This window comes from Apteryx mantelli, chromosome 4 (assembly GCF_036417845.1).
Source record: "Apteryx mantelli isolate bAptMan1 chromosome 4, bAptMan1.hap1, whole genome shotgun sequence".
NCBI lineage: Eukaryota > Metazoa > Chordata > Aves > Apterygiformes > Apterygidae > Apteryx > Apteryx mantelli.
The window spans coordinates 35,514,124-35,539,257 of NC_089981.1; the positions used below are offsets into that span (position 1 = coordinate 35,514,124).

At 35.6% G+C, this 25,134-nt stretch overlaps 2 protein-coding genes across 2 annotated transcripts in view; one reads left to right on the plus strand and one right to left on the minus strand.

The window, feature by feature from the left end:
• The window catches only part of ANO3 (anoctamin 3), a 150,252-nt gene that overhangs the window by 7,326 nt on the left and 117,792 nt on the right, over positions 1-25,134 (minus strand). The window contains exons 14-20 of the mRNA XM_067296237.1: positions 8,018-8,100; positions 6,555-6,695; positions 6,015-6,179; positions 4,619-4,655; positions 2,484-2,595; positions 1,179-1,236; positions 61-158 (exon numbers count right to left, since the gene is read on the minus strand). Coding sequence (XP_067152338.1) covers positions 61-158; positions 1,179-1,236; positions 2,484-2,595; positions 4,619-4,655; positions 6,015-6,179; positions 6,555-6,695; positions 8,018-8,100 — 694 coding nt within the window. The remainder of the gene's footprint in view (positions 1-60; positions 159-1,178; positions 1,237-2,483; positions 2,596-4,618; positions 4,656-6,014; positions 6,180-6,554; positions 6,696-8,017; positions 8,101-25,134) is intronic.
• On the plus strand, positions 19,412-23,874 carry MUC15 (mucin 15, cell surface associated). Its single transcript, XM_067295225.1, has 3 exons — positions 19,412-19,772; positions 21,184-21,342; positions 23,239-23,874. Exons 1-3 carry the CDS (start codon positions 19,412-19,414, stop codon positions 23,397-23,399), a joined length of 681 nt encoding a protein of 226 aa, XP_067151326.1. The 3' UTR covers positions 23,400-23,874.

The following is a 25,134-nucleotide window of genomic DNA, read 5'->3' on the forward strand; positions in this document are numbered from 1 at the left end:
ACTGAACCACACTGATATGTGATCATTGCTTGTAAAACAAATATTAACAACTGAACTTACGGATAGCCTAGTTCCATGAAGTTGTTCCACATTTGTTTTAAAACCATAATAACTCCCATTTGCAAACACAGATCTATCAAGCAGCCACTAGGATGACACTAAAACAAATGGAAAAAGATTGGTTGCTAAAATCAGAGAATTCCTTTTATTTTTATTTGTTCACAGGGTGAATGGAAAATACTCAACTATGGATGATAAAAAACACAGTTCTCCCTACAGGAATACTAAGAGAAAATTAACAACAGAAATATTAACACAGACTTTAATGGAACACTCTGAAGGCATTTCATTTCTTGGAGAACTGGATGTGTTATCTGGTTTGCGGACAGACATATGTGATAGACCTATCGTAAATGATAAAGTCTGTTTCATTTAGGCCAATCAATATGCATTCATTTCAAAAGACTGGGGTAATATTTTATTTGTAATATCCTAGGTCCGAACAGAGACTTAGCAGTGGAATCTCTGCTACCAGTATCTTAACCATACAAATTTCCAAAACAATGTTTGTTAAATTAAGTAATATATATTAGCATTTTTAGTAATTACAGAAACTTTTTTAGACCAAGAGACTACAAAGTTGTGGTATTTTACTCTGTGGTTACCAAGGCTCTACTGAGATCAGAGACAATGACAGCAAGCTACTGATACCAAGAGAAGTGCACACACATTACAAGCTGAAATTTGAAATATATATATTTTTTTCCTTTTAAATCAGTATTTTCACACTGGCACAAACTTAAGAAGCTGGCAAGGAAAACTGATGGCACTACATGTATGTCTTCCATCCAAAAGTTCCACATACTCTGGAGGTACCAACAATTTAGGACTCAAATGCTGCCAGAGAGGTAAGGGAGTATCACAGTTTGCTTTTCACAAAGAGAGAGGCAGAAAGAACTGAATGTCTCATTTGGAGTCACTCAGCACAGCTGAGAACACAGGAGGAAAAACACATCTCCAGTTTTCTGTCTTCTGCTATGAATAAAAGTTTATTCTTCCCTGCACTTAAATAGAATAATAAATCTTTCAAACTGGACATAATTCACGTCTTTCAGCCATTCCACAGTTTCCTTTATACTCATGGAAATTTTGCAGGAACACAAAATGGGATTTTTTACCTCTTCCAGTCTCCATCTGTTAAAAAGCTTGTTGTACTTTCCTGGGCGGCCTGCAAATCTGGAAAATAAGATTTCTGTTTCTCAGTGGACATTCCAAGATCACCCTGTATCAGTAGAGTTATTTTACAACATCCACTGAGCAAACTCATGAAGTACAAACAGATTAAATCCCATGGGTTTAAATCTGATATCTGTAGGATACAGTTGTTTCAGAATGCAAAACAGTAAAGAGACCATCATTCTGCAAGTGATCCTGAGTTTTTATTATGTCCAGAACTGAAAGCCTAGCTGCAGGAATTTTAGATATTAGATAACCAAGATGTCTAATCTACTTCTGAGAAGTCACACCATTGCAGCTGGAAGGAATCTACTGCACAGGGATCAGCTCACACAAGTGAAGTTTGTATTGGATTGCATCGTGATATAAAAGCATAAAATCAGTTCCAAACTCATCATAAATAAACTCTTCCTATAGACCTAACAGACTCTTGTGAAATGAGTCTGTGAAATGAACCGAATCAAAATTCTTAATGATCTCGGTGAAAATTATACATGAGGAAGAAAAAAAATACGAGACAGGATACTGTGTCTACTAGACACAGGATATAGCAAGATACAAAGGAAGTTTAGAAACTCTATGGCAAATACATTGCTGGATATAACAAGCAGATATTACCAGTCTTTACTAGAAATTTTCTTCTTTAAAAGATCTGGAACCAAAATTAAATTATAAAGCTTTACAGATTCCACTTTGAAATATAGTGTATGTTCTGCAGGAATGATCAGTCTGATCATAAAGAAACTGAAGTGAAGCTGAAGTGAGGTTAGACCTGTCCAATATCTCATACTCTGAGCTAATGATACATACAGAAATTGGATTCAGAATTCCTGCCTTCTACTTTTGTATCAAACCTGCCAGACAACAGGAAATCTTACCAAATGGGATTAACTGAGAAAAATGAATAAAGCTTATTACTTCAAGGTTAAATACAGATCCACATTAGGAAGTGCCTTTATTTTCAAAAGTTCTGAATTCTCATAAATGCTTTTTGCTTTAGTATGAAAGTTAAGTATACAGACCCTCATAAAAAGCAGACTTTTTACTGTCTAGTTTCATAAATAAAGATTTCAAGAATTCAATCTTCACATAGAGTTGAAAATAATAATTTTGTGTTGTTAATCATCTCCAGAAACTGTCACATCTATATCTTACATTTCAGAACTTCAACATATTTTCTTCAAACCTATAAAATTATGGGTCCTGTGTAAGTTTTCCTTAACAGCAGTTAGCAAATGACAACTTACCTGCCAAGGAAAAAAGCAATATAAAATATAGAGCTGTTCAAGTTGACAAACTGGAAGAGGAACATTTTCAAGGCAAAGCTGTTTTCCCATTCAGATTCTGTTCGAGGGTGCTCTATGGAATGACACAGTATGTATTACATACACAAAAATGAAATCAAATTACGTCTAACTCTGCTCATAGATCAATCAGCACTAACAAAACAAGGGATGGGTTGAAGTCATGATAACCCATCAGGCAAATTTTTTTTTTCTCAAAGTACTCAGTCTGCTGGTCACAAAACTCCTGTCCAGCTCAGGCTAGCTTGGTTCTACGTGAAAACTAAAGATACAAGCCCTGAGTTACAGAATGCCCCAGAATTTTGAGGGAAATTCCTGTTTTCATTTTGAAAAATCTAAATTCAGTATGAATCTTTAATTTTAAGTCTAGAGACATCTTGATTTTTTTTTCACAGTTACACAAAAGCACTTGGCATCAGCAGAGCAATGGACAGGGGCAGAGCAGGAAAGCAGAGGGAAAGGAGAACAGACAATAGTCAGTTGGTTTCTCACCCAAACATCTCACTTCCTAAACATTTCCATAAGACCACTACTTCATCCTCAAGACCTCCTCTGTGATAAAGCCTGTGAAGTGTTAGACAATTTATAATGGAATGCAGAAAGGATGGAGATCTTTCTTCTTTTTTTTTTTTTGTATGGAAATGTAGAAATGTGCATTAGAACTACAAATATTCCATGTCAGCCTTCACATCCTTGGACATTTTTCCTTATGGTTTTTAGGACATGATTTGTTTTTACGGGTAAAAATTGTTAAAATTAACATTTTTTGGCAAAAATTTCAAATTGCTTTGGTTGATGAATCAAATTTGGAATACAGTACATTGATAAATGTTTCAAAGCACATGTATGACTCAGAGGTCTAAATAGCCTTAATTTTTCAATTAAAATTTATACTACTTATTGCTTTGGTATAAAGGTAAAGCCTGCTTTGAAATAAACTGGGATATGAATTTACAGTACACGAGCTCTCCGTGTGGACACTGTTATTTCTCAAAATTTAACATGATGTCCTTTTGTTTGAAGACCAATATGTGAGGAAGTGAGTGAACTACATAGCTCATACAGCTGATGTTCCATTATGTTTAAGTCAAGAGGCTTTTTTATGTTCTGCTGGAAAATCAGCTCTTATATGTAAATGAAATCATTATTTTCTCTTTTATTCCCTGGTCTGAGACAATATACTGAAAAGGTTTAGTTAAGTAGCAATAAAAAGCAGTGTGATCTGTCAAAAATTATGTTACAATATGATGTTATGATATGATATTTTAATAATTTGAATAAGTTGACTATACATTCTGGATTTTTTGTAACCTGTTCATTTGCCTGCTATCTGAAATATCTCTATAAAGTTTTGAACATGTTATTTAATGTATGGTCATCAATCCTTTAACCAGAAGAGGGAGCTGTTAAATTTAAAAAGTGAGCTTGCTTTTAAACTATGACAAAATCAACTGCATATTTTGACTTGGGTTAAAAGAGAACATGTAAGAAGATGTGCTGAAAGATAACATATTCACATAGTAGGAGATCTTAAATGCTGTTTTGATTTTCTTGTTTTATTTATATAATTTAGAAAGCTATACCTCTATGACTGAATCACAACTAGAAGCTTTATTATAAATTTTTAAATGTGGCAGAATTAGAGCTACTTGAAAATTTATGACTTATTATTTTTATCTTTGAAGATGTAATTTTACCTTAACACAATTTTTCCATGGGAAAGTGCTAATTAAAAAAATAAAAATTAAAAAGCATTTGGGAAGAATCAGAAATTTCTGTATTAGTATTTTAAGAAGAATATGCTTTGATTTTGTTCTGTTATAACCTGTCATTTTTTTTCAATTGATACTATTAAACACGTAAAATGGTGTAGAAGTATTATAATGAATTCCTTCCTTTTGCATTATTTCTTTCATTCAATCATCATAACATTTTTTCTTTGATATTTCTCACTTAATTAGGAAAATGCCAGTATCTTACTATGCATATCTGAAGCTTTCAAAAACCTATTTTATGGAAATATGAAGGTATATGCCACAACCAATGAGGTTATATGCCAGTATTAAAGACCTACATACCTAAATCTGTTAGGAGATAGGCAACCTTTTCATATACCTAAAACAGAAAAAAGAGATGGTGTAAGTATAGCAAATATTGTCTGTTGTGATGTCAAATGTAGAATGAAAACTAGAATTAAAAGTGTAAGTATTCTGTTGTCCTACAGCATCAAGTTAACTGGACAGAGAAGGGAAGGCAATATCTTAGCTGTGGATACATAGTTTCCAATGAAAATTTCATTGAACCACTTTTGTCTCCTTTCTCTTTACCCATAAAAATGTATGCACGTATATACATACACACACAAACACAAATTATGTATGTATATATATAAATATAAATCAAGAGCCAGTAAATCAAGAGATGGGCTCAAACATCAACAATTTTCTTAATGAGCAGTTAGATGCTTATTCTCTACCATTAGGAACAAATCTATGTGATCTTAAAGTAGGGGAAAGCCTTTACCATGAATCTTTCCTTTGCATAAATGTGCATACTGAAGAGGGTATCAGTCTTCTACTGAAAACTTCCTTATTTGTCGATTTATTAATTATCTCCAGTCTTTATTTTAAATGACAGTTTAGCCCAAGGTAATTAATTCTGAAAACACAAATATTTCCTCGAATATTTACTGTTAATAGCAAGTTACTTTCAATAGCTTTCATGTGCTTGTTTTCTGGAAAGTACTTTTTACGACTTAGAATTGTCATGTAATAACAGCAGTAAATACATGGCAGTCTGTTTTGAAGAATGCTTTCCTATTGCAACAAGTACACAAACTCCTTAGAAGAAACAACAACCATTGCTTTGCTGTGCTATTATTCCTTTTTACCTATTTGTGCCTGTATTGTAATAGAAAAATGATAAATTCTACTGCAGCTGAAGGAATAGAATTTATACCAATGCACATTGTGCTATCATAGCAGATGTTTAAACACATTGTATTACCTGAGAGAAAAGCTTAAACTGAAATCATATATCACAGTGCTTCTGACTGTGTAACACTGATATCAGAGCTGCATTGTAAATAAGAAAGGGGAGAATTCAGAAGTCATCATTTTAAAAAAAAGGAGTAAATTCTCAGCCAGGAAGAAAATAATTTGGTTCCATTTTGAGAAGAGACTTACTGTAACAGGTAATGTCAAAAAACAAAAATGCAAATGTAGAAACCAGTATTCTGTACTACTGTGACTTGATCACATAGTCAAAGATGTGTAGTGACAAATTAGGCAGGCAGTTGGAAAAAAAAAACATTGACAAATATAATATCAAGAGGAAGAAACCCTGAAATAGTAGGGTTGGGCACAGCTATATGAATAAGCAAGAATGTGTATTTCAGAGATACAGTAAGCTTGGCAGTTTGTAAAAATCATTCTTTTGAATTAATCCCTTCTTTTAAAAAAATCAAAAACTTACCACATTGAGTGACATGATGATCATAAAATTGATACAGACTCCAGTGCCAGATGTTGCAAACTGCCAATACTTTTTGATGAAATACCACTTGAAAGATGCAAATTGTTCCATCGCTACCAGACGATATACTACAACTGCAAATACTGCAGTGAGTACCAGTGAAATCTAGAGATAAGTGTTTATGGAGCAGAGAAATTAGAACAAAGTAAACCATATCTGAAATATTTTCCACTGAATCAATAGATTAAAAAGTATTTATTTTATAGATTCCTATTCACTTCAGTGAGCAGACTCTTTCAGAGAAGTAAAATACTAGACTGATGAATTAAAATGTCTCTTTACTGTACTTTCACAATACAACTACACTACACTTTTTGAAAGAAAAAACTCCATAAACAAGCAGTAAACTTGATCTGATCAGTTCTGCCTATGCTGTTATATAAATTCATTAATCTTAAGGAATGTACTCATGATTTATATTAATATTTATATCAGAATAACATTAACGTCCTTAATAATTCCAATATTATTAAACAATACCATGAAGAATATTCCTGAGACAGACACCATCAGTCGACTGAGCTTATCAGGGAAAGGCTGAAAAGGTTCAGGTTTTCCTGTGATCGGATTTACTCTTTCTACTTGGGAATATTTAGCTTCAAACTGTGGGCGCAGTTCTTCCTGGAATAACACGGAAGATTCCATTTATGTTGCAATTATTTCACTGAGGTATCAAACAACCAGACATACATATGATATAACGCTAATAAATTTATATTGATAAAAATTCTTTCTTAAAATCCTCCAACCCAAATATCCAAACAACTTGCTCTTGTGAAAATCCCTGGAAATAGCTCCAGATCCCCTCAAAGAACAGAAACAGTACAAGGCAGTGCAGTACAAGCTTTCCCCATTATGTGAGGGTATTAAAAAGATCATGGGACATAATGCTGATTTAAACACTATTTCTCCGCAGAAATTGATAAGAAAACTATAAAACTAATGCCAGTTATGATGGCGTTTTTTTGTGATATGAAATCATTTATTAAGAGCTGCTAGCTATTATCTACAAGTCTGTCAAAACCTCTAAAAGAATAATGACAAAGTTTGTATTGACAGAGACTGCATTTGAATCACCAATATAGCTAAATTATATTACATCTATATTCACTACTGATTTACGGAGTAAAGTAATGAAATCATTTGACCATTGCTGATACTGATAACAGAGTGTTACAGGTTAAGTTATGACTCTGGGAGTGACCTAAAATCTAGGCTCTGTCCCTTCACTTGTCCTAGTCCCACACCTAGGCGGGATGAGGAACCTCTGTACAGGAGACTGGGGAAGTGAAAGCTTTGTAGGTATCTGTGCTGACATCAATAGTTACTAACCTCTGTAGGTGCACTATTTTGCTTTTGGCTTAGTTTTCTTCCAAAGTTACTTGTGGGATCTTTGTACAGAAGTGGGGCTAAATCAAGCTGCCTGTTCATCCAGAGAGTCCCATTAAGGCTTTAATATTCTTCCCCTTTTCCCCAGCATATATCGATGTCTGTTTTAGGGCACTATTCATTCCACAGGGCTTGAAACCTTGAAATGGCTGGGCTTGCTAGAGTGGGGCAGAACTTAAAACTTTGAATTGCCTTTTAAAGGAGTCACCTCCTTGTTATGACTCCATCTCATCACAGTTTTTTAAATACGGACGCTCATATTTTTATTTCTATTTAAGAATCCATTGTAAGCAAGCAAAAGTAATTCCCACTCTTTTTTTTTAAAGGATACTTTTAATAAATGCAGAATTATATTGCATTTGTATCTCTAGTTACAGAATACACAAGTATTCTTGTATATTCTCAAGTATACCTGTGTATTCTGCAACTAGAGTTATAAATGCAAATATAATCTGAATAGCAAATTCAGATTACTGGCATACAATATGTATCAGTAGTTACACTTATATCATGCTGATTGCAAGATTTCCAAATTTACTTCTGTTTTGTCTTACCTCTTCATCTTCCCAGTCTATTAGGTCCCAGTCATAGGTTAATACAGCTCTCCGTCTTTTCCAAAACTCTAGAAATACTGTAGCTGTGGAAATGATAAACTACATTTTAGTTACAGAAAAGAAAGAAAATAAGTCCTTGAAGATTTCAAAAAAAATTAACAATATGTAAATTGATAATTGTCCTTAGCCATTTTCCAGCTGTTTTCCCACAGAATCTGAAAACTATAACTCTAGGGTAATCACTGTTAAAACTGGAACACTATTTCACAATATTTATCTAAGAATCATTTTTGTTGCTATCTGCTATACCTGTACAGAAATAGGTACCTGTCCACATGAGGCATTGCCATCCCTTTTGGATCATTATTTTGCTTTTGATTTTATTCAAACTATATTATTATGATTTAAAATCTTTCTCTGGAGAAACAAGGATATGAATATACAATGACATTTATTAATGAAGAACTAGATTCTGACCTCATTTAAACCAGTTCGAATCAGGACAACCTTGCTTTTTTCCCTGCTATACCAGCTTTATACTGGTGTAGCTTAGCTACCAAAACACATATTTAAACAATTATTTCTGATCTATGTGTGAGATCATAATCAGATCCTTTGTGTACTTGGTATTTTTGGTAGGTCCTATAAAATTAATTGCAATAAATAAGCAATGGTAAGTTACTGCAAGTTCCATTTCCCCAAGATTGCAAGTTTCTTTTCCCTGGAAAATGAAAACACTAATATCAAACAGGGACTGAGAAAATTTGCTTGGTTCTGGTAGGTCAACTGCTCAGAAGGAGGATTTCTAACTGAAACTGAATAGGAAGGTCTAACATTCCTACCTTTTACTTTATTGTTATATTATGTACAATATATATTATTTTAATAGCTATATATATTATATTATCTATATAAATATCATTATTATACTATAGATATATCTGTATGATGTATTAAAGCACAATAACTAGAAGTTAGCAGAAGTTCATCCTACAGCTACTCATAAGTGATGGATGGCTGAATGAAAGGCAATGGAAACTAAGGAAGAAGCCTAGTTATCAGAAATCAAACAATGAACTTTAAATCCCACTGACTTAAAACACCTGAGTCAGAGAAACTGAAACCAAGAAACTGAGTAAGTGGCATTTTTTCCCCAGTATCATTACTAGAAGCACGAATCAAACCTGAAGAAAAAGATGAGGAAGGATAAACTACTGAAGTACATGCAACTTTTCAGGATCGGGAAGTGTTTTAGCTTGTGTAAATATCAGTTGAAATTTGAGTAATAAAGAGACAAGCTGTGGTCTCGCAGGAATGCTAGACTGTGACTTAAGGGACAAATGACATATCTTCAGTCAAATATACACTAATCTTAGAATGCTGTTCATTTCATCCTGTCTTTACACTCAGCTTTGGAATAGGTTGCTTACTTATTTGTCTGTAAGTTACTGTTTTTAGGCTCTGGTATAACATGAATAATTAACAAACATAATGTCTTCTATGGTGCTTATGTCCATGGAACACTTTCTGCTGCAACGATAAAGAAAATCATCCATGTAGATTAACCAGCTGAGGCCTAATAGCTAACTATACCTGCCAACTAAAGAGCTTTCATCTTTTACAGCCTCACCTGATCTCAATAAATGCCGCAATACTCTCACACAGTAGTCATCATCATTACAGAATTCATGGTAATTATGCTGTGATAAAAGGCTATTGAGAAAGTAGAGTCAAAAGCTAAAAGTATAAAAGAGGAACCCTGAAAAAAACAATTCACGAAGAACTTCTCTTGTGCCAATTTCCAGTTAAAATGTCAGCGGAAAATCATCAGAATTTTGAAATTCAAATATCTGGCCAGTTCTACAGAAAGGTCTGGATCTTTCCCAGGCTGCCTTCATTTTACTCCATTACTCTACTAATCCCAACAGTCAGATTTCCTTGCAATCAAGCGCCTCCAATCACAGTTGCTAGGTATTTCTTACTGACTCATCTCTTATCCAGAATTCTCAGCCCTGAAAATGCAAAGCCTTGACTTTTATCAATGACCTCTGTACGAAAACAAGACATACAATGGATGAATAATCTAACCATTTGAACTGCAAGGCAACAGCATTCACATTCAAACACTTCTCTCATACGGGAGAGCATCTTTGTGCCTAATTCTGCTGTTCAGGAGTTTGGGATAATTTAGAAGGTCAAACACAAGCCTCTAGCTTCCTAAGGAAGATATTCTCTAGTGCTTCTCCTGCTTTTCAAGGCACACATTGCTTCCATTTTACAGCTCTTACTGTAGTTCTGAATTTTAAATCCCCCTTTCTTTTTGTACAGCATTTTGGTAGAGGCCCACTCAGGGATATATCATTCAGTGCTTTGCAACAGAGTTTAAAAGTTTCTCTCAATTCTTATTTAAGTTACCTTATGTTTATTGCCCTTAGTCTGCCTTACTGATGAGGAACCAAAACCTTTAGGTATATGCTTTACACAGTTCTTAATCTTTCAGAAGACAAATAGGATGATGGCTAGTGGTTAAGAAAGACAGGAAAGATTGGTTGTGTTTTGATACAATCTTAAGTATAACAAAAGTTTGACACTGCCAAGGGAAAAAATGATGAATGACTGCTGTTAAATGCTGTGAATGGGAATGAGTAGAGAAAGAAAAAAACAAACCAAAAACCCCACAGAACCCAAGACTACCATGTCAGCCCATCTCTTTCGAGTGTCTTGTAAGAGCCACTGTGTCCAAATGAATGCTGTGTTTATTTTCCTAAAAAGTTATTATAAAGAAGATTTTCGGTAAAGAGTTAGGGGACTGTCTCTGCTGCCTTTCCACAGACTTTGGCCATGCCAGGCAGGTCCCCTCCAAAAATTCTGCTTAATTAATTTTTTAGCTTTATCAAGTAGGACTCCTTTACAGCAAAGCCATGCAATAAAAACAGTCCTACACATTTGTTATCACACTTACTACTAAGACACACTCTTCAAAACTAATATTAATATTAGATTTCTACTGAAGAGTCCAGCACATAATAAATACAGCTTGTAGCCAACTGACAGCTTAGTCTCATCTCCCATTCCTGGAGTATTCTGAAGCATCTTGCCTCCATATGGTCACAGCTCAATCTGTTAGCACTTGAGCTCACTGCTGGAGATGTTGCCTTCCAGGAATACAGGGCCAGCACTCAGCACCAGCATCCTGGCACTCCACACTGTACGGGTATGAAACATAGCCAAGGACTGAGTCACAAACAGAGTATCTCCCAACAATACTTTGAGTCACTCAGGCAAACAGCTTTTACCTTTCATAACAAGTGAATTAAACTGCTAACAAATAATGCTCTCTCCAGAGAGAAAGAGAGTACCTTACCAACCCCACTGCAGAAGCTGAGGGCTTCATATCACTAGAGTGGCATGAATTTCACACCACTGTAATAAATACACTCTTAACAGAATTGCAGCCTCTATTTTTTAAGGTCTTGCTATTTTAAAATATTTTGTATCTATTCAAATACACTTTGTTGTTTTTCCTTTGGGTCAAGGGTTTTTACTATCAGAAAGACTTCTCAGCACCATAATACGTGTGTGGTGGTGCGAAGCATACTGTTGACCCTAGTATAGCACTTGTCATTTGGTTAATGTTGCACAAGATCCAAATTTGGACTCACATTTGTGGTGTTTGTTTTCAGATCTCGCGCAAGTCCATCCAGACACAGCAACAAAGACAAGCTTGATAGTACATGCTGCTGAAGACCTCCTTAATGAGAATACTGGATTCCAAAGAATGGCAAACACACAGGGTCAGACTCTGTCCTCCTCCCTCTCACAGACCACCACCTCGCACCACACAAATAACTTATTTTTGCAAAAAGGGTAATAGAAATCCTTCCACTTGTCCACTGCAGTATTTCGTGAAAACACCACTAGTTGCTCCCATTTAAACACCTCCTCTGTATGTCATATCTTCAATCCTTATCTTGGTGAATCGTGAACCAGACAGTTCTGCACTGTCCAAAACAAAATAAATATCCTCCCAATAGATTTGGCTTCTCATATTGATCTGAATGACAAGTAATATTTGGCTGGCTAACTTTACACCTCCCATTAGCTCCTGATTATCAGGATCAGTAAAACCTGTTCAGGAAATTAACTTCATCACTGGTAATGCTCCTTTAAAGTCATTGAACTAAAGGAACAATTATTAGGTCTGCTATGACTTCTATTTCTCCTCCCCTTCAACTGGTATCTAAACACACGCACACACACCAGGCCATGTCTCCCATTTTGCATCTGTAGTGGATGCACATTGCTACTAGTTGCTTTTGTGCCACCCTTTCTAATCCTGTCACAGCTTCACTCCAATTTCCGTGGGATTATTTCCTCCCATTTTCCACACTACAGGGACGAAGGGAGAAACACGTATTGGGATAGCTCATTCCAGAAGGATGTACATTATAATGCAGATCTTATTCTAAATTGCTGCATTAACTTACAGCAAGACAAAAAAAGAAGCCAGGAATTATTACACAGATGTCACACAATCAAACATGAAGGATGCAGCAAGACAATAAAGATTTATGAATGGGAGTTTGCATCCTTTATCTCTTTCGAATGATCGAAGAGCATTTCTAGGCAGCAAAGCCCTTAAACAAAAGAATTCATTTCCAAAGGAAACTCCCTCACAGTTTTTCAGGAGCTCAAGTTAACATGGTGGTCAAAATCAGTGAAAATCAGTGACATAATACAGGCATCTGTCTGCTTGACAGCTTCCACCCTGGCTGAAAGAGGTAAGGCTCTCCAGGTAGATTTTTTTTTTTTTTTTTTTTAAATAAGTGTCACAGAATCACAGAATCGCTGAGGTTGGAAGGGACCTCTGGAGATCATCTAGTCCAACCCCCCTGCTCAAGCAGGGTCACCTAGAGCACATTGCACAGGATTGCATCCAGGCGTGTTTTGAACATCTCCAGAGAAGGAGACTCCACAACCTCTCTGGGCAACCTGTTCCAGTGCTGTCACCCTCACAGTGAAAAAGTTTTTCCTCATGTTCAGATGGAAATGTGTTTCAGTTTGTGCCCGTTGCTTCGCGTCCTGTCGCTGGGCACCACTGAAAAGAGTCTGGTCCCATCCTCTTGACACCCTCCCTTCAGATACTTGTACACGTTGATAAGATCTCCTCTCAGCCTTCTCTTCTCCAAGCTAAACAGGCCCAGCTCTCTCAGCCTTTCCTCATAAGAGAGATGCTCCAGTCCCCTAATCATCTTTGCAGCCCTTCGCTGGACTTGCTCCAGTAGTGCCACATCCCTCTTGTACTGGGGAGCCCAGAACTGGATGCGGTACTCCAGATGTGGCCTCACCAGGGCTGAGTTTTCTTTATAGAAAACTCCTAATTTTATGACAAATTTTTGATTAGTAAACATTACACCCTCAAGGGAGTATACTTTTTTTTTTTTGCATACAAGGATACTATATACAAGACTATCAATAAAAGGTTTAAACATACTGCAGATAAAATTATTGCTACTAATTGAATATCCCTGGAGACACTTAGAAGGAGTTATGAAATAGTATTTGCACTTGATCTTTTAAAAATTTAAAGTGGAAACAGATAACAGTATCACAGCATTCCACTCAAACAATCAGGCAAAACCAAAGCACTTCTGAGCCTCTCTTCACTGCATGCCAGTCTAGAATAAATATACACAGAAAGTCAAAGGACAAAAAAACCCCTCACATGTTGAACAGATCAGCATATAAAAAGTTATATATGATATGCTTGCTGTTTCTTATTTTTACCTTCATCCAGTACTACTTATATAAAACCTGCAGAAAGGTGAGTTGTAACATTCAAATCTGTATCTCATTTTCAGTATTCCAAAGCAAAAATTACTGACATCTGTATTTCTGGATAAATTCAGAAAATTTGGATTTAGATTGTTCCCTTAAATTACTGCAATTCTGAACATATTGGGCCATAGGATCAGACCCATTTCCAACAGTGCATTTTTCTTAACATAACTCATTTTAATGTTTGACTCTGTAGAAGACAAACCCTTTTCCATTTTTATCTCCAAAAACTGTACAGGAGGAAACTGTGATAATAAAAAGCTATCTTTTGCTAAAATAATAGCTGTCCAGTACACAGAACAATAGTTTTTATAGTTTTCAGAAAACAGTTCCCCCTTTGAAACACCAGTTCAAAGATTTTCAAAAGAGTAAGCAATAAGTATTACCTATTCACTTTACCATAAATACTGCAATTTCTGTGAACTCTACAAAGACAGAGCTCAAGCATGACAAGGGTGAAGCCGGTCAGTCTGGTTCCCAGGTGCTCTGCGGTGTTGAGTCGAGCCCTGCCCCACCTCACCTCACTCGCACCGCGCATTCCTGACAAGTGTGACACTGTCACATTTAGAGTATCTGCATTTGAGTGTTCCCACCAGACTACTCGCACTCTGTGCCACAGCAGTATTTCGACAGGTACTTGCATGTTTTGTAGAGCTCAAAGGTAAGTCTGAGGCTTTTCGTATGCTGATTAATGAATGCGATTAGCAATCACAGTGCTCTTTTTATGTAGTAGATGGGAAAATGATCGGTACTGTTGTAGCCAAATTCTACTTGGAGTATACTTCTGAGAAACCAACAACTAACTAAACTAAAACTAAACTAAATCTAAAGTAAACTAAAAACTGATTAAACAAATTAAAAACTGGTCTGTGATTCAAAAGTCTGAGTAGAGAAGTAACAGCCATAAACAGTGACAATAATTCACTCAAATTCATATTTCTCTTTTATTAATGCTCCTTATCAAGCAAGCATAGAATTTCTCCCAGAGTCAGTCCAGAGTCCATTTTAAATGCTATCAGGTGGGACAGGAGTATTCTGTGTACGTTAATTTACAATAAATTTTTGTAAGAAAAGATACTGCTGCATTGTTACTGCTTCTGCTGAGTTTAGTTATACTGAAAATGAACAGGAAATACAGGGCTCAGAAGTTCTGCTAGTAAATATGTACTTGTCAGGCTGCTGGCTATTAATAGAGGGGAAAAATTAACAGAATTATAAAAACAATTAAGATTTAATTCCTTTTTTATAACATTTCTAAAAATATATATGCATTATTTTCTCAGTACAATAAATAAATAATTTAAGCTTGATAATTTTATATTCCTTGCTCACTAGATTCAAAAATATCTAATTCTTGGAAAGCAATCTGTATTTTAGAGCAAACAGTCACAGGAACAAACATCCAATATACTTCCAGGACCACCATTTGCTATTATTTCTTTTTGAATTTTTGAAGAAAACCTCTCTACATTTTGCTTTATATTTTTTCCCTCTATTTTAGAGCACTGATGCAAAGGTAAAAATAATCTGCTTTATGAAGCTTAAAAAGAACAGTAAATATGGTAAAGAATTTATTGAAAGTGCTGCAAATGTGAACATGTTATTCCAGACCAGAAGAAACAAAGAAATGCCATTAATACTTTGCTCATGTCACTGTTTACTACATAAATTAAAATACATTCTAATCATAATTGTGAGGAAGGAAAATGGTGCAAGGCTCCATTTATTAAGATGTGAAAATGTATAGTTCTGAAGATATTATCTATCCATAAGAAGGTGGTTCAATGATTATTTTCTTGCCAACTGCAGAAGGTTTGCAGACATTATGCTTATTACTGGCAGGTGGGGGGTTACATTCATGAAATACATATTGCAATTGTTTTATTTATAGTAACAAAAATCTCTGCATTTTTAAATACTCATCATACCCCTGGATATACATTTATATGAAAATCATCTTTTAAGAATTAATTTGGCCATTCTTTTCAGAAATTGCAGAAATATTGAGAGCATATCTGAACAATTTAAGGAAAACAAAACCAAATATAACATTAATGCAACACTCGTCATGATGTCTGTAGTCCCAAGAGAACTGACTTGAGCCCCAAGAAGACTTGACCTGAATGGGACCAGGACTTCACCCACAGTGTAGGGGTGTAGATGTACATATATGCGCACTAGCAGCTTCATATTGAACACTTGTTTATGTAAAGCAACCTTAGTTTTTAATTAACACCAGAATGAAAAAGATATTTGTAGCCATTTTCCAAATTTACTTCAATTAAAACACACAAATTCTGTAAGATACAGGTCCAGATCCTGCTCAAAATGGCTGTGCCTACAACACAATTTTAATCTACATCAAGAGGGTGCCTTTAAAGCAAATGTCCTGATCATATCCACCTATTGCCCTTTGACTGACAGCGCTGCAGTCTCAGAGCGCACAGACTAGGCTCCTGTCGGTAAACTAAGCCATGTGCTCCATGAGCAACCTAATGTTCGCCAGCTGCTAGTGGGTGTTCAGTCCATGGGAAGAGATGAGGGCCAGGTCAAAATAACCCCCTCCAGAAACGTGTAAAGTGTGGATGTCAAGTCCTCAGCACCTCTATGCATCTTTCACAACTGGGCTGCAGTTTTTCTAGTATAGACGCAATCTATACTGAGGTTCACACTACAGAGTCATTTTTTAAGGAAATTGTACCCATACCGTGGTGAATTACTGCTGACTTCAAATAGGGGCCTCTATGTCTCCTTATAGGGCCACACCAAAGAAGAAATTTGAGCCTTCCTCTGTTTGGAGTCAGCTTTTTTTTTACCCAGCTATCTTAGGTCTCAGATGAAATCTGGCTCTAGCAGCACAGAACCAAGAGCAGAGTGCAAAATCCACTTGGTGGATGATCATGGTGGTGACCATCCTATGCAAAATCTCATTCTTCACACTAAATAAAATTAAAGCTAGTTTAGGAATCCCTATATTAAACTGCAGCCAAATCCCATACAGATATCATTTCCACCAACTTCAGGCTACATCTGCTTTACCAATTTCTATTGAGTTAGTACTGATTAATGTCAACACCAGTGAATCAAAAGCAGAGAATAACTTTTTGCTTGTAGTCTGTTCATAGCTTCTTGAAATACATATTCAACTATAAGTAAAACTAGCTAACTCAAGGTTCAGGTTCTTCTGTTCTTCGTGTTTTGGCTAATCTATAGCATTGCTGCTTTCCTGGAATAGCATTATTTGCACATTAAGCTCTAAGGGCAATGAGTGTCTTTGAGGAACTTCAATGTTTTTCTAAACTGTATGAACTGCATGAATGTTGCACAAAAAAAAGAACAGTTAATTCTTATACGCAAAAGGGTTTCCAGGAAGTGCAGTTCTTCATAGCCGCAGAACTACAGCATACAATCTTCATAGCAAGGAGGTTTCTCCTCTTTCGTCCCCAAGAAGAAAATTACAAAAATTAGCAAATCATACACACAAAAATACAAAGAATTTGTTCATTAGGGATGCTGACTCCTCAGTACACTGCACTAGAAATGGCAAATGCAGTAAAGCAAACTGATAGTAATTTCCCTATATAGATTTAAGTTACAGCCAAGGGAAAATAAAAAATATGACAAAACTCACTTTGTTCATTAACATGACTACTAATACAAGGGAGACAAGACCATGCCACTGAACAAAAACAATAATACTGTTAAGATGAAAGCATGTGTTTGAAAATCTTGTAAAATATATTAGCTTTTTCTTCCTTCACTGCTTTTTAGCTATTTTTAATACTGACAAAAAAACAAAAAACAAAAAACCAATACTCAGATCGCACAGCATTTCACAGTCACATGAAGGTGCATCACTCAAATTACAAACGTAACTGGAGCTGGTAATTGAAAAAATATATATTTTTTTATCCTGAGTTTGAAGGATAATGAAAAAGAAGCTTTCTCTTTTAGTTTTTGCTAAATAAATTACAAATATTTCCCAAGCATAAATACTTCTTGCCGTATAACTGACTTCTTAGGAAATAAGCAGTCTGGAGAAGTAGAAAATACGTTAACAAGAAGATTAAATGGCGTTTTATAAATACACATACATTTCAGATAACGATCCCACCTTCTAACCACTGAACTCGGAGACATTTAAGAATAGAGTACAAAAGGAATAAGATGATAGATACAAAATGAGATACATTGACGTGATGTCAATCTGTCCATTGATGAAACGTCACCCATAGCTGAGTGCTATCTACTCTTACTGTACTTGTACTTTCCATTGCCACTTTGTCACATAGAATGAAGCTAAGTCAGGGAAAATCCACAGTTATATTAATAAAAATGATAGGGAAAAAACACAAAACAGCAGAATGGGAAGCAGCAAGTGAAAAAAACAAAGTTATTTCTTCCAGGTATAAACCTCTGTTTTTCAGATGCCCACATACACAGACAGCTAGTTAATTAACTTACTTATACTTTTTATTGTGCTGGCACATGAGAGATTATATCCGTGAGTTAAAAGCAGCATGATCTCAACCTCCCTCTCCTACTCAAAAAAACCAAACCAAAACAAAAACCCCACAGATACACACTGAACAGCATACCTGCTATAATCAAGGGGCTTAGAGATAAGCTTTCCTCATTTTTTTCCATCTAACATTTGAAAAATTAGTGGATAATATGAAGCTTTCAGTTTTCTATAGGAAAAGAAGTTTCCATATCACAAATTCAGTCTAATTGATAATCCCTGGGCTGATTTAGCTTTCAATTTGCTCCTGGCAGCATTCATACAGTACTCATTGCTCAGGGTCACAAAACATTGCCCATCATATTTCAGCACTAAATGTAACAATTATATTTCTTGACAATGGCACATAACTTTCTTTAGCATGCTCTTAGCAGTTCTACCTGACCAGAAAACCCTGCCTAGAGCATGCTATTCAAGTGTGCATCATGTCATTCTATAGCAAAGCTGTTTCACATTATTCCCTTCTGAGTACAGAATATTCTTGAGCAAAGAGTTTTTTGGTGTTCATTAATATTGCTTCAGGACATTATTAACACTCAATAAGGTTTTCAATATCAACACGTGGTAACTACTGTGACTTCAACAGTGTAACACTACTTTAAATTTTTAGCAGTTTATTTGGATCTTAACTGCTTTGTTTTGCAAATGAAATAGTATACAAAAGTGAATTTCTTGCAGGTCCTCTACATAACGAAACAAACTTTGAAGTCAATACCATGCAACTCTCCTGTGGAATGGTTTTATTTTTACTGCTAGCAAGGCTGCAGTGGACTACAAACAATATTGAGGGCACATCAGTAAATGTAAGAAATAATGCAAATAGTTCAATTACAGGTAACAATCAGTCTGTGGTCCAAGTAACTTCACATAGATCTGCTCTGCCTATGACTAGTGCCATAAATCTTTCTACCGTAAGTCACGCTGCACCAACAACTGCCAGTGGAAGTGTAATGGAAAGAGCAGAGACAAGCAATCACACAAACAGTACACCTCTGAGATCCACTGATGGCACCAATTTATTTTCACATGTCACTATGGTATCAAAAGATGGAATAAATAACTCTGCCACCAACTTCATAACATCTTCAGCAATGCCTACAACAAGTGGTGACTTTTCCACAGTGCCCAGAAGTGCTGCAGCTATTCCTACAGATATGCTGCCCACAGTGACACCCAGCAACATCTCCTTCAGCACCCGCTCTGCCGCGACGCTCTCCAGGGAGAGCTCTTCCACAAACCCTGCAGCATTGCCTACTGGCAGCCCACCGACATCGTCCTCTACGAAGCATGACAGTCCTGCGACAGACTTCAATCCGATTCAACAAACAACAGAGATGAACCAGCATTTTACCAACACCTCTATTATATCATCTAATTCAAAAGATATCAGTGGAGGTAAATATCTAACTAAAGGTCCAATAGGTTTAATAAAGTTATAATGCTGAAAGTCAACCTCTTTTTCAATGAACAGGAGGCTTCACAAGATGTGTGAATTAATAAGTGATCTAGTACAGAGTAAAACTAAAATTCACCTGAAATCAAAAATAAAATGCACAGGTACCTTTTAAGAGTGTTCTCACACTTCAGCTATAAATTAGCTGACTCTTTTCACACTTTTATTATGTCAGCATAAAATCACAGTCCCACACAATCCTGCAACACCAGACCTCCACATCTCTGGAGTTCATTGGTGTGGAGTACGACTGATGGGAGTACAGGATAAAAAGATTTTTCAAATTATTTATTATTTGTTTTTTTACATTTTTACAAGAGCTCAGGAAACTTATGGTAGATATTGTTTGTTCACACTGGAATGGACCTGTAAAGCAGATGTGCAGAAATAAAATTAAAAATGCATAACACATCAATTTAAGCTCAGAAACTTTGTGACCAAAGACGACTTCTTATAAACACTTCTAGAGGAATTGCTCATTTTGCATTTAGTTATTATCAAGTCGATTATGCATGGGAAAACAATGGAGTATAAAACTGCCACGGCACTTCTCTATACTGCTGTTCTGAATTACGTCTTCAGGAAAAGAAACAGAAGATTGGAAAACAGTAAGTTTTTGCCATTAATTAGCTTTCAGGTTTTTAAACAGGACTGAAAGGCTTATCCATCGTATCCAGTACAGTACAATTTGTACTAAGAACTGAAGGAGCATCAGGCTTTCATGTTTCCCATCATAGTTCTAAGAATTACAATGTACACAATTTTTAGATAACATGACTGAAAAGGAAGCGCGTGGTGGGGGGAAGCAAGTTCATTTCCAAGAAAAGGAGAATACCTTGAAGAAGTTTTAAGGAATCTGAGGGAAATCTTGGAGGAATGCAGTTATTTTGCTAGCTGAACAAGTGCAGAAAGCATTACTAGACTTCTGGGTGGATACTCAAAATTGGTACTCTAAAATGTAAACACTTGAAATTCAGAGGCTGCAGTTTCACCTACTGGCTTGAACAGAAATAATTACATTTAAACAGTCATTGTTGCTTATTTTTTTTAAATTAGATGGTAGGGCTTGATTCTGTAATTAAACCAGGCAGCTCCTTTTGACTAAAAACTAGTTAGCTTTTTTTTTTTTTTGTCATAGCTTTGCCTTGAAATCATGGACCTTTCCATTTTCTTCTATAAAGGCACATAATTTCTGCAGAGAAGCTGATTTAGTCACAGTCCGCAAAGTGTTTCAGACAGTGGAAGTATCAATTCACAAAATCCTCAGTTGGTATAAAGTGAAAGTGAAATATCTAATCTTACAGATTTATTATTCTGATTCAACTGTCTCTTTTTTCTCTCTTTCTCTCCTAGAGAAAACCAACAAAGGAGGAGTAATATTTGGTGTCATTTTAGGAACCATTTTGGGATCTGTGTTATTTGGTCTGATTGGATATTTTATCTGTGGGAAGAAAAGTTCTGAATCATTTTCCCACAGACGACTTTATGACGATACTTCTAGAAGCGAACCAGGTAAGGAATAGCAAAAGCATTATGCATAAGACTGCTTTTTATTTCTGTACAGCACTGTTTAAGTAGTTTGGTCTTACTGAATTATTGGGAATCATACCATCAACTCCACTAGAACTACCTTTTTACTGACAGCCTTTTATTATTAAATTTTAACTTAACCAATTCTCCCCTTAACCCTACTCCTCCTCCTTCCCCAACACCCCTCACAAATTTTTTTTTTAACCTCAGGAAATATCAGGAAAAAACATATCTGGTATCACTGAACCTGTTAAAAAAAAAATACTGGAGTGTTCAAAACTACAGATCAAAAGCTCTCCCAAAATTTGACTGACTGAAACAGCCAGACTTTTTACTCATCAAACTTCAGTTACAGGATGAGGAATGAAACTATATCCGTTTTCAGGAGTAAATATATATTAAGAGGCTTAAAAAGAAGATCTCTTTTGTCTTCTCCATAAATATGTATAAGCGTATATTAAAGTATAATCACATAGTTTCATCCATTCATTGTATGTTCTTGGACTTTTTCTGAAATGTTTAAACAATTAGAGGCTAACCAAATTTTTTTCTTATATAAAATTAAACCAAAATAAAACTCAGGTAATATGTCCTTTGTGATTTAGATGCAACAGCTGAAAGCTGCCAGAAAGTCAGATTAGGTACCAGCTTTAAAAGTCAACTGATCATGATATGCCTCTGTGAAGAGGTTGAAAAATGAGCATCTAGAAAAGACTGAATTTAAATTAAGTTTATATTGAACAGCATAAATCTTAGTACAGAAAAACAAATACTTGTTTTCAATAGAATGACAGAAAACACGCTAACCAGCAATGCAGAAGTTCTGCAACACCACTGTGCTAAAGATAAAATTTACTTATGAGCTTTCCAGGAAAGTTTTAAGAGCCACATAAACTCCATTATCTAGAATCATCTAGGATCACTTAGACTTGGAATTTAGAGAAATTAAGAAGCTTTTTAATCTTTAAATCTTTTTAAAAATTTAATAATCTATATTAATCATTGTATCAAGCATAGCTATTATAATAAAACACTTCAGATATGGATTACTTATATATAGCATAACCAAGTGAAATTTCTCTTTTTGTATTTTCTTTTAACAAATATTTCTAGTTTAATAGAAATAGTTCATGCACAATTCTTAACTAGTATCATACCTATTAATGAAAATACTTTAGAGTATCACCTACAGCAAAACCAGTTACTTATTATAAAAGACACTACCACTTTTTTGCAGCCAACATGATACACTACAACATTTAAGTATTAAAGTGTCATAATCTTCCATCACACTACAGAGATAAAAGACTGATCAGTTTCTGCAGAACTGAGAGGCTGGACATTTTGGATCCAGATATTTTGTAAATTAATATATAGAGAACAAGAATCTTGTACAAGACCAGCTCATCTCCAGAGTTTTGTTCTTTTGTGGTTCTGTATATAATCATATAAAACCTGCCTGTCAGGAAACATGCAAGTTGCTTATAAGCTAGTGTAGATTCATTTCAGCCTTAGCCTGCAGTTGCATTTTACCTTGAAATCCATGTGAGCAACAATGCTTTAAGCTCAAGAAAGTTACTCTTTCCTACCTGAAGACTGAAAAAATTCTCCTGTTGGTAAAGCATCAGCCTAGGACCATTCTGCTATAAACATTTCTCTAATAAGGACTGTATGGGAGTTAATGGGAGGATACTTGTTACCTGTCATCATTAGATTTTGAATCAGGGTCTTCATCTGTTCCTACCCCAGGCCTCCATATGGAAGGAAGAGGATAATAGGGTTTAGCTGCAAGGGACTGCTAAACTGTGAGGTACCCAAAGTAAAGGGATAAGCATCATTCGCACAATATATCGACAATAATTAAATTATCCTTTTCAGTTCTCCAGTTAGACAACTCACTTGGACCATACGATTTGAGTTTTGGAGAGATGTGTTATGACAAAACCAGCACGACAGACAAGGCGGAGGAAGGCAACGCAGGGTGCCTGGGTGAAGGCATTGCAATGGATGACATGATGCCATCCTGTCCCTCTGAATGATATGTGCTTCACATTATACTCTCACTCCTTATCTATATGCTCTTATTTTTCCAAAATGGTCTTGCAGCTGCTACCTTACAGCCATTACTGTACAAACGAGGTTTTGGACAGCAAGCAAAAATCACAAGATACATTGATATGTAACAGGCAGTGCCCAGTAGCAGAGCATCAGTCTTCTGCTTTGCAATGAAAAGTCTTCCTGGGAGGATATTATATGTGCTTTATTAATAAAAGTATTAGCAAATAGCACACAGGTAAAATTCTTCCTTGTGTAACTTCATTTGATATTGGTCAAGAATACAGATATTGTAACAAACCAAAATTGGACTAGGATTGCGATAATAGTTTAGTGTCAAGACAAAACCTCCCCCAGACTTAACTACCTTGATGAGAAACTACTCCATCAAACATTGTTTATATCTAATTAATGACTCAGGGCATTATTTTCCCCACATTTGTGCCTTCTGAGGGAACAAGATGTACAGAATTAGTTTTATTTGAATTGCTCACAGGTTGAAGTTTGTTGGGGAAAATGAAACTACTGAGTAACACGGACTGTGACTCTTTGATGACACAGAGTTACAATCACTACTGAAGGAGAAAACAAAAGGCTGAAGCTGCTATTTCCCTGTCAAACTGATCTGCTATCTGCATTGCAGCCTAGATCTGTAGAAATGATACAAGGGATTTTGGCACAGATCAGATGGAAGAAATACTTATCTCCGCATGGAAGGAAAGGAATCATCTCTGCCATGTACATAAACATCCTAAAAAGCATGCTTTGGTTTTATCCAGCTAAAAAGTAAATGTTATGGTGATATAGTGCAAATGATATTACAGTTCATCTGTTTGCAATTACCACAAATGTCTAAACATAAAGAACATGGGAAAGCCAAAGCAGTAAAGGCACAGAATAAACAATGAAGTGCTGAGAAAATTACTGTTCACATGGAATACATGCTTGTTATTGTGACTCTGTTAAAATGCCTTACTTAGTGTGAAGACTGTGGATCAAGTTGATGAAGTTACACCCCTAAGTGGCTGAGAATGTTGCAATAAGGGTTCATTTGCCTTGTGATCAAATTACATACTCAAGCACACACACCAGAGAAAGAAAAAATGGCAGCCATTTATCATACTGCAGATGAGCAAAATAGATACTTATTTTAAAACATTTAAATGAATATAGAATTGAGTGCATAAGGGTAGTGTTAGCATTCCTACATTGAGTCTACCATGAAATCAGAATTCCCATCAAAAGTAGAACCTGAATTCTAACAGCTTCCAGCATATTGGATAGCAGACTGAAAATCTGGGACATATTCACCTGTATTAGGCAACAGCAGGAAAGCAGAGAACCACTCTGCTGCTTGAAGTTAAGAAAAATTTAGAGGTCAGCTTTCAGCTTCCTTTAGCATATATTGTGCTATCTTTCCTGCTAACAATCTAGGCACTATAGCACAAGCAAAATTCTTCCTTACACTTGTATCTTGACTTAGCTGAGAACATAAAGAGCTCTCTCTAGTAAGAACTTGCAGATAGAGATGATGGGACACTAAGAAGCTACCAGTGCTGTCTACATCAGTTACCATTTAACTAATAATGAAATGTACTTTAGGACTTTATGAGACTAATTAATAGTAATTGCAAGGCTATAACAGCAAGATTGGGAGCTAATAAAGAAATATCACTTAGGCAAGCAACTGAAGAGTGACTTTCAGTTATATTTATATTG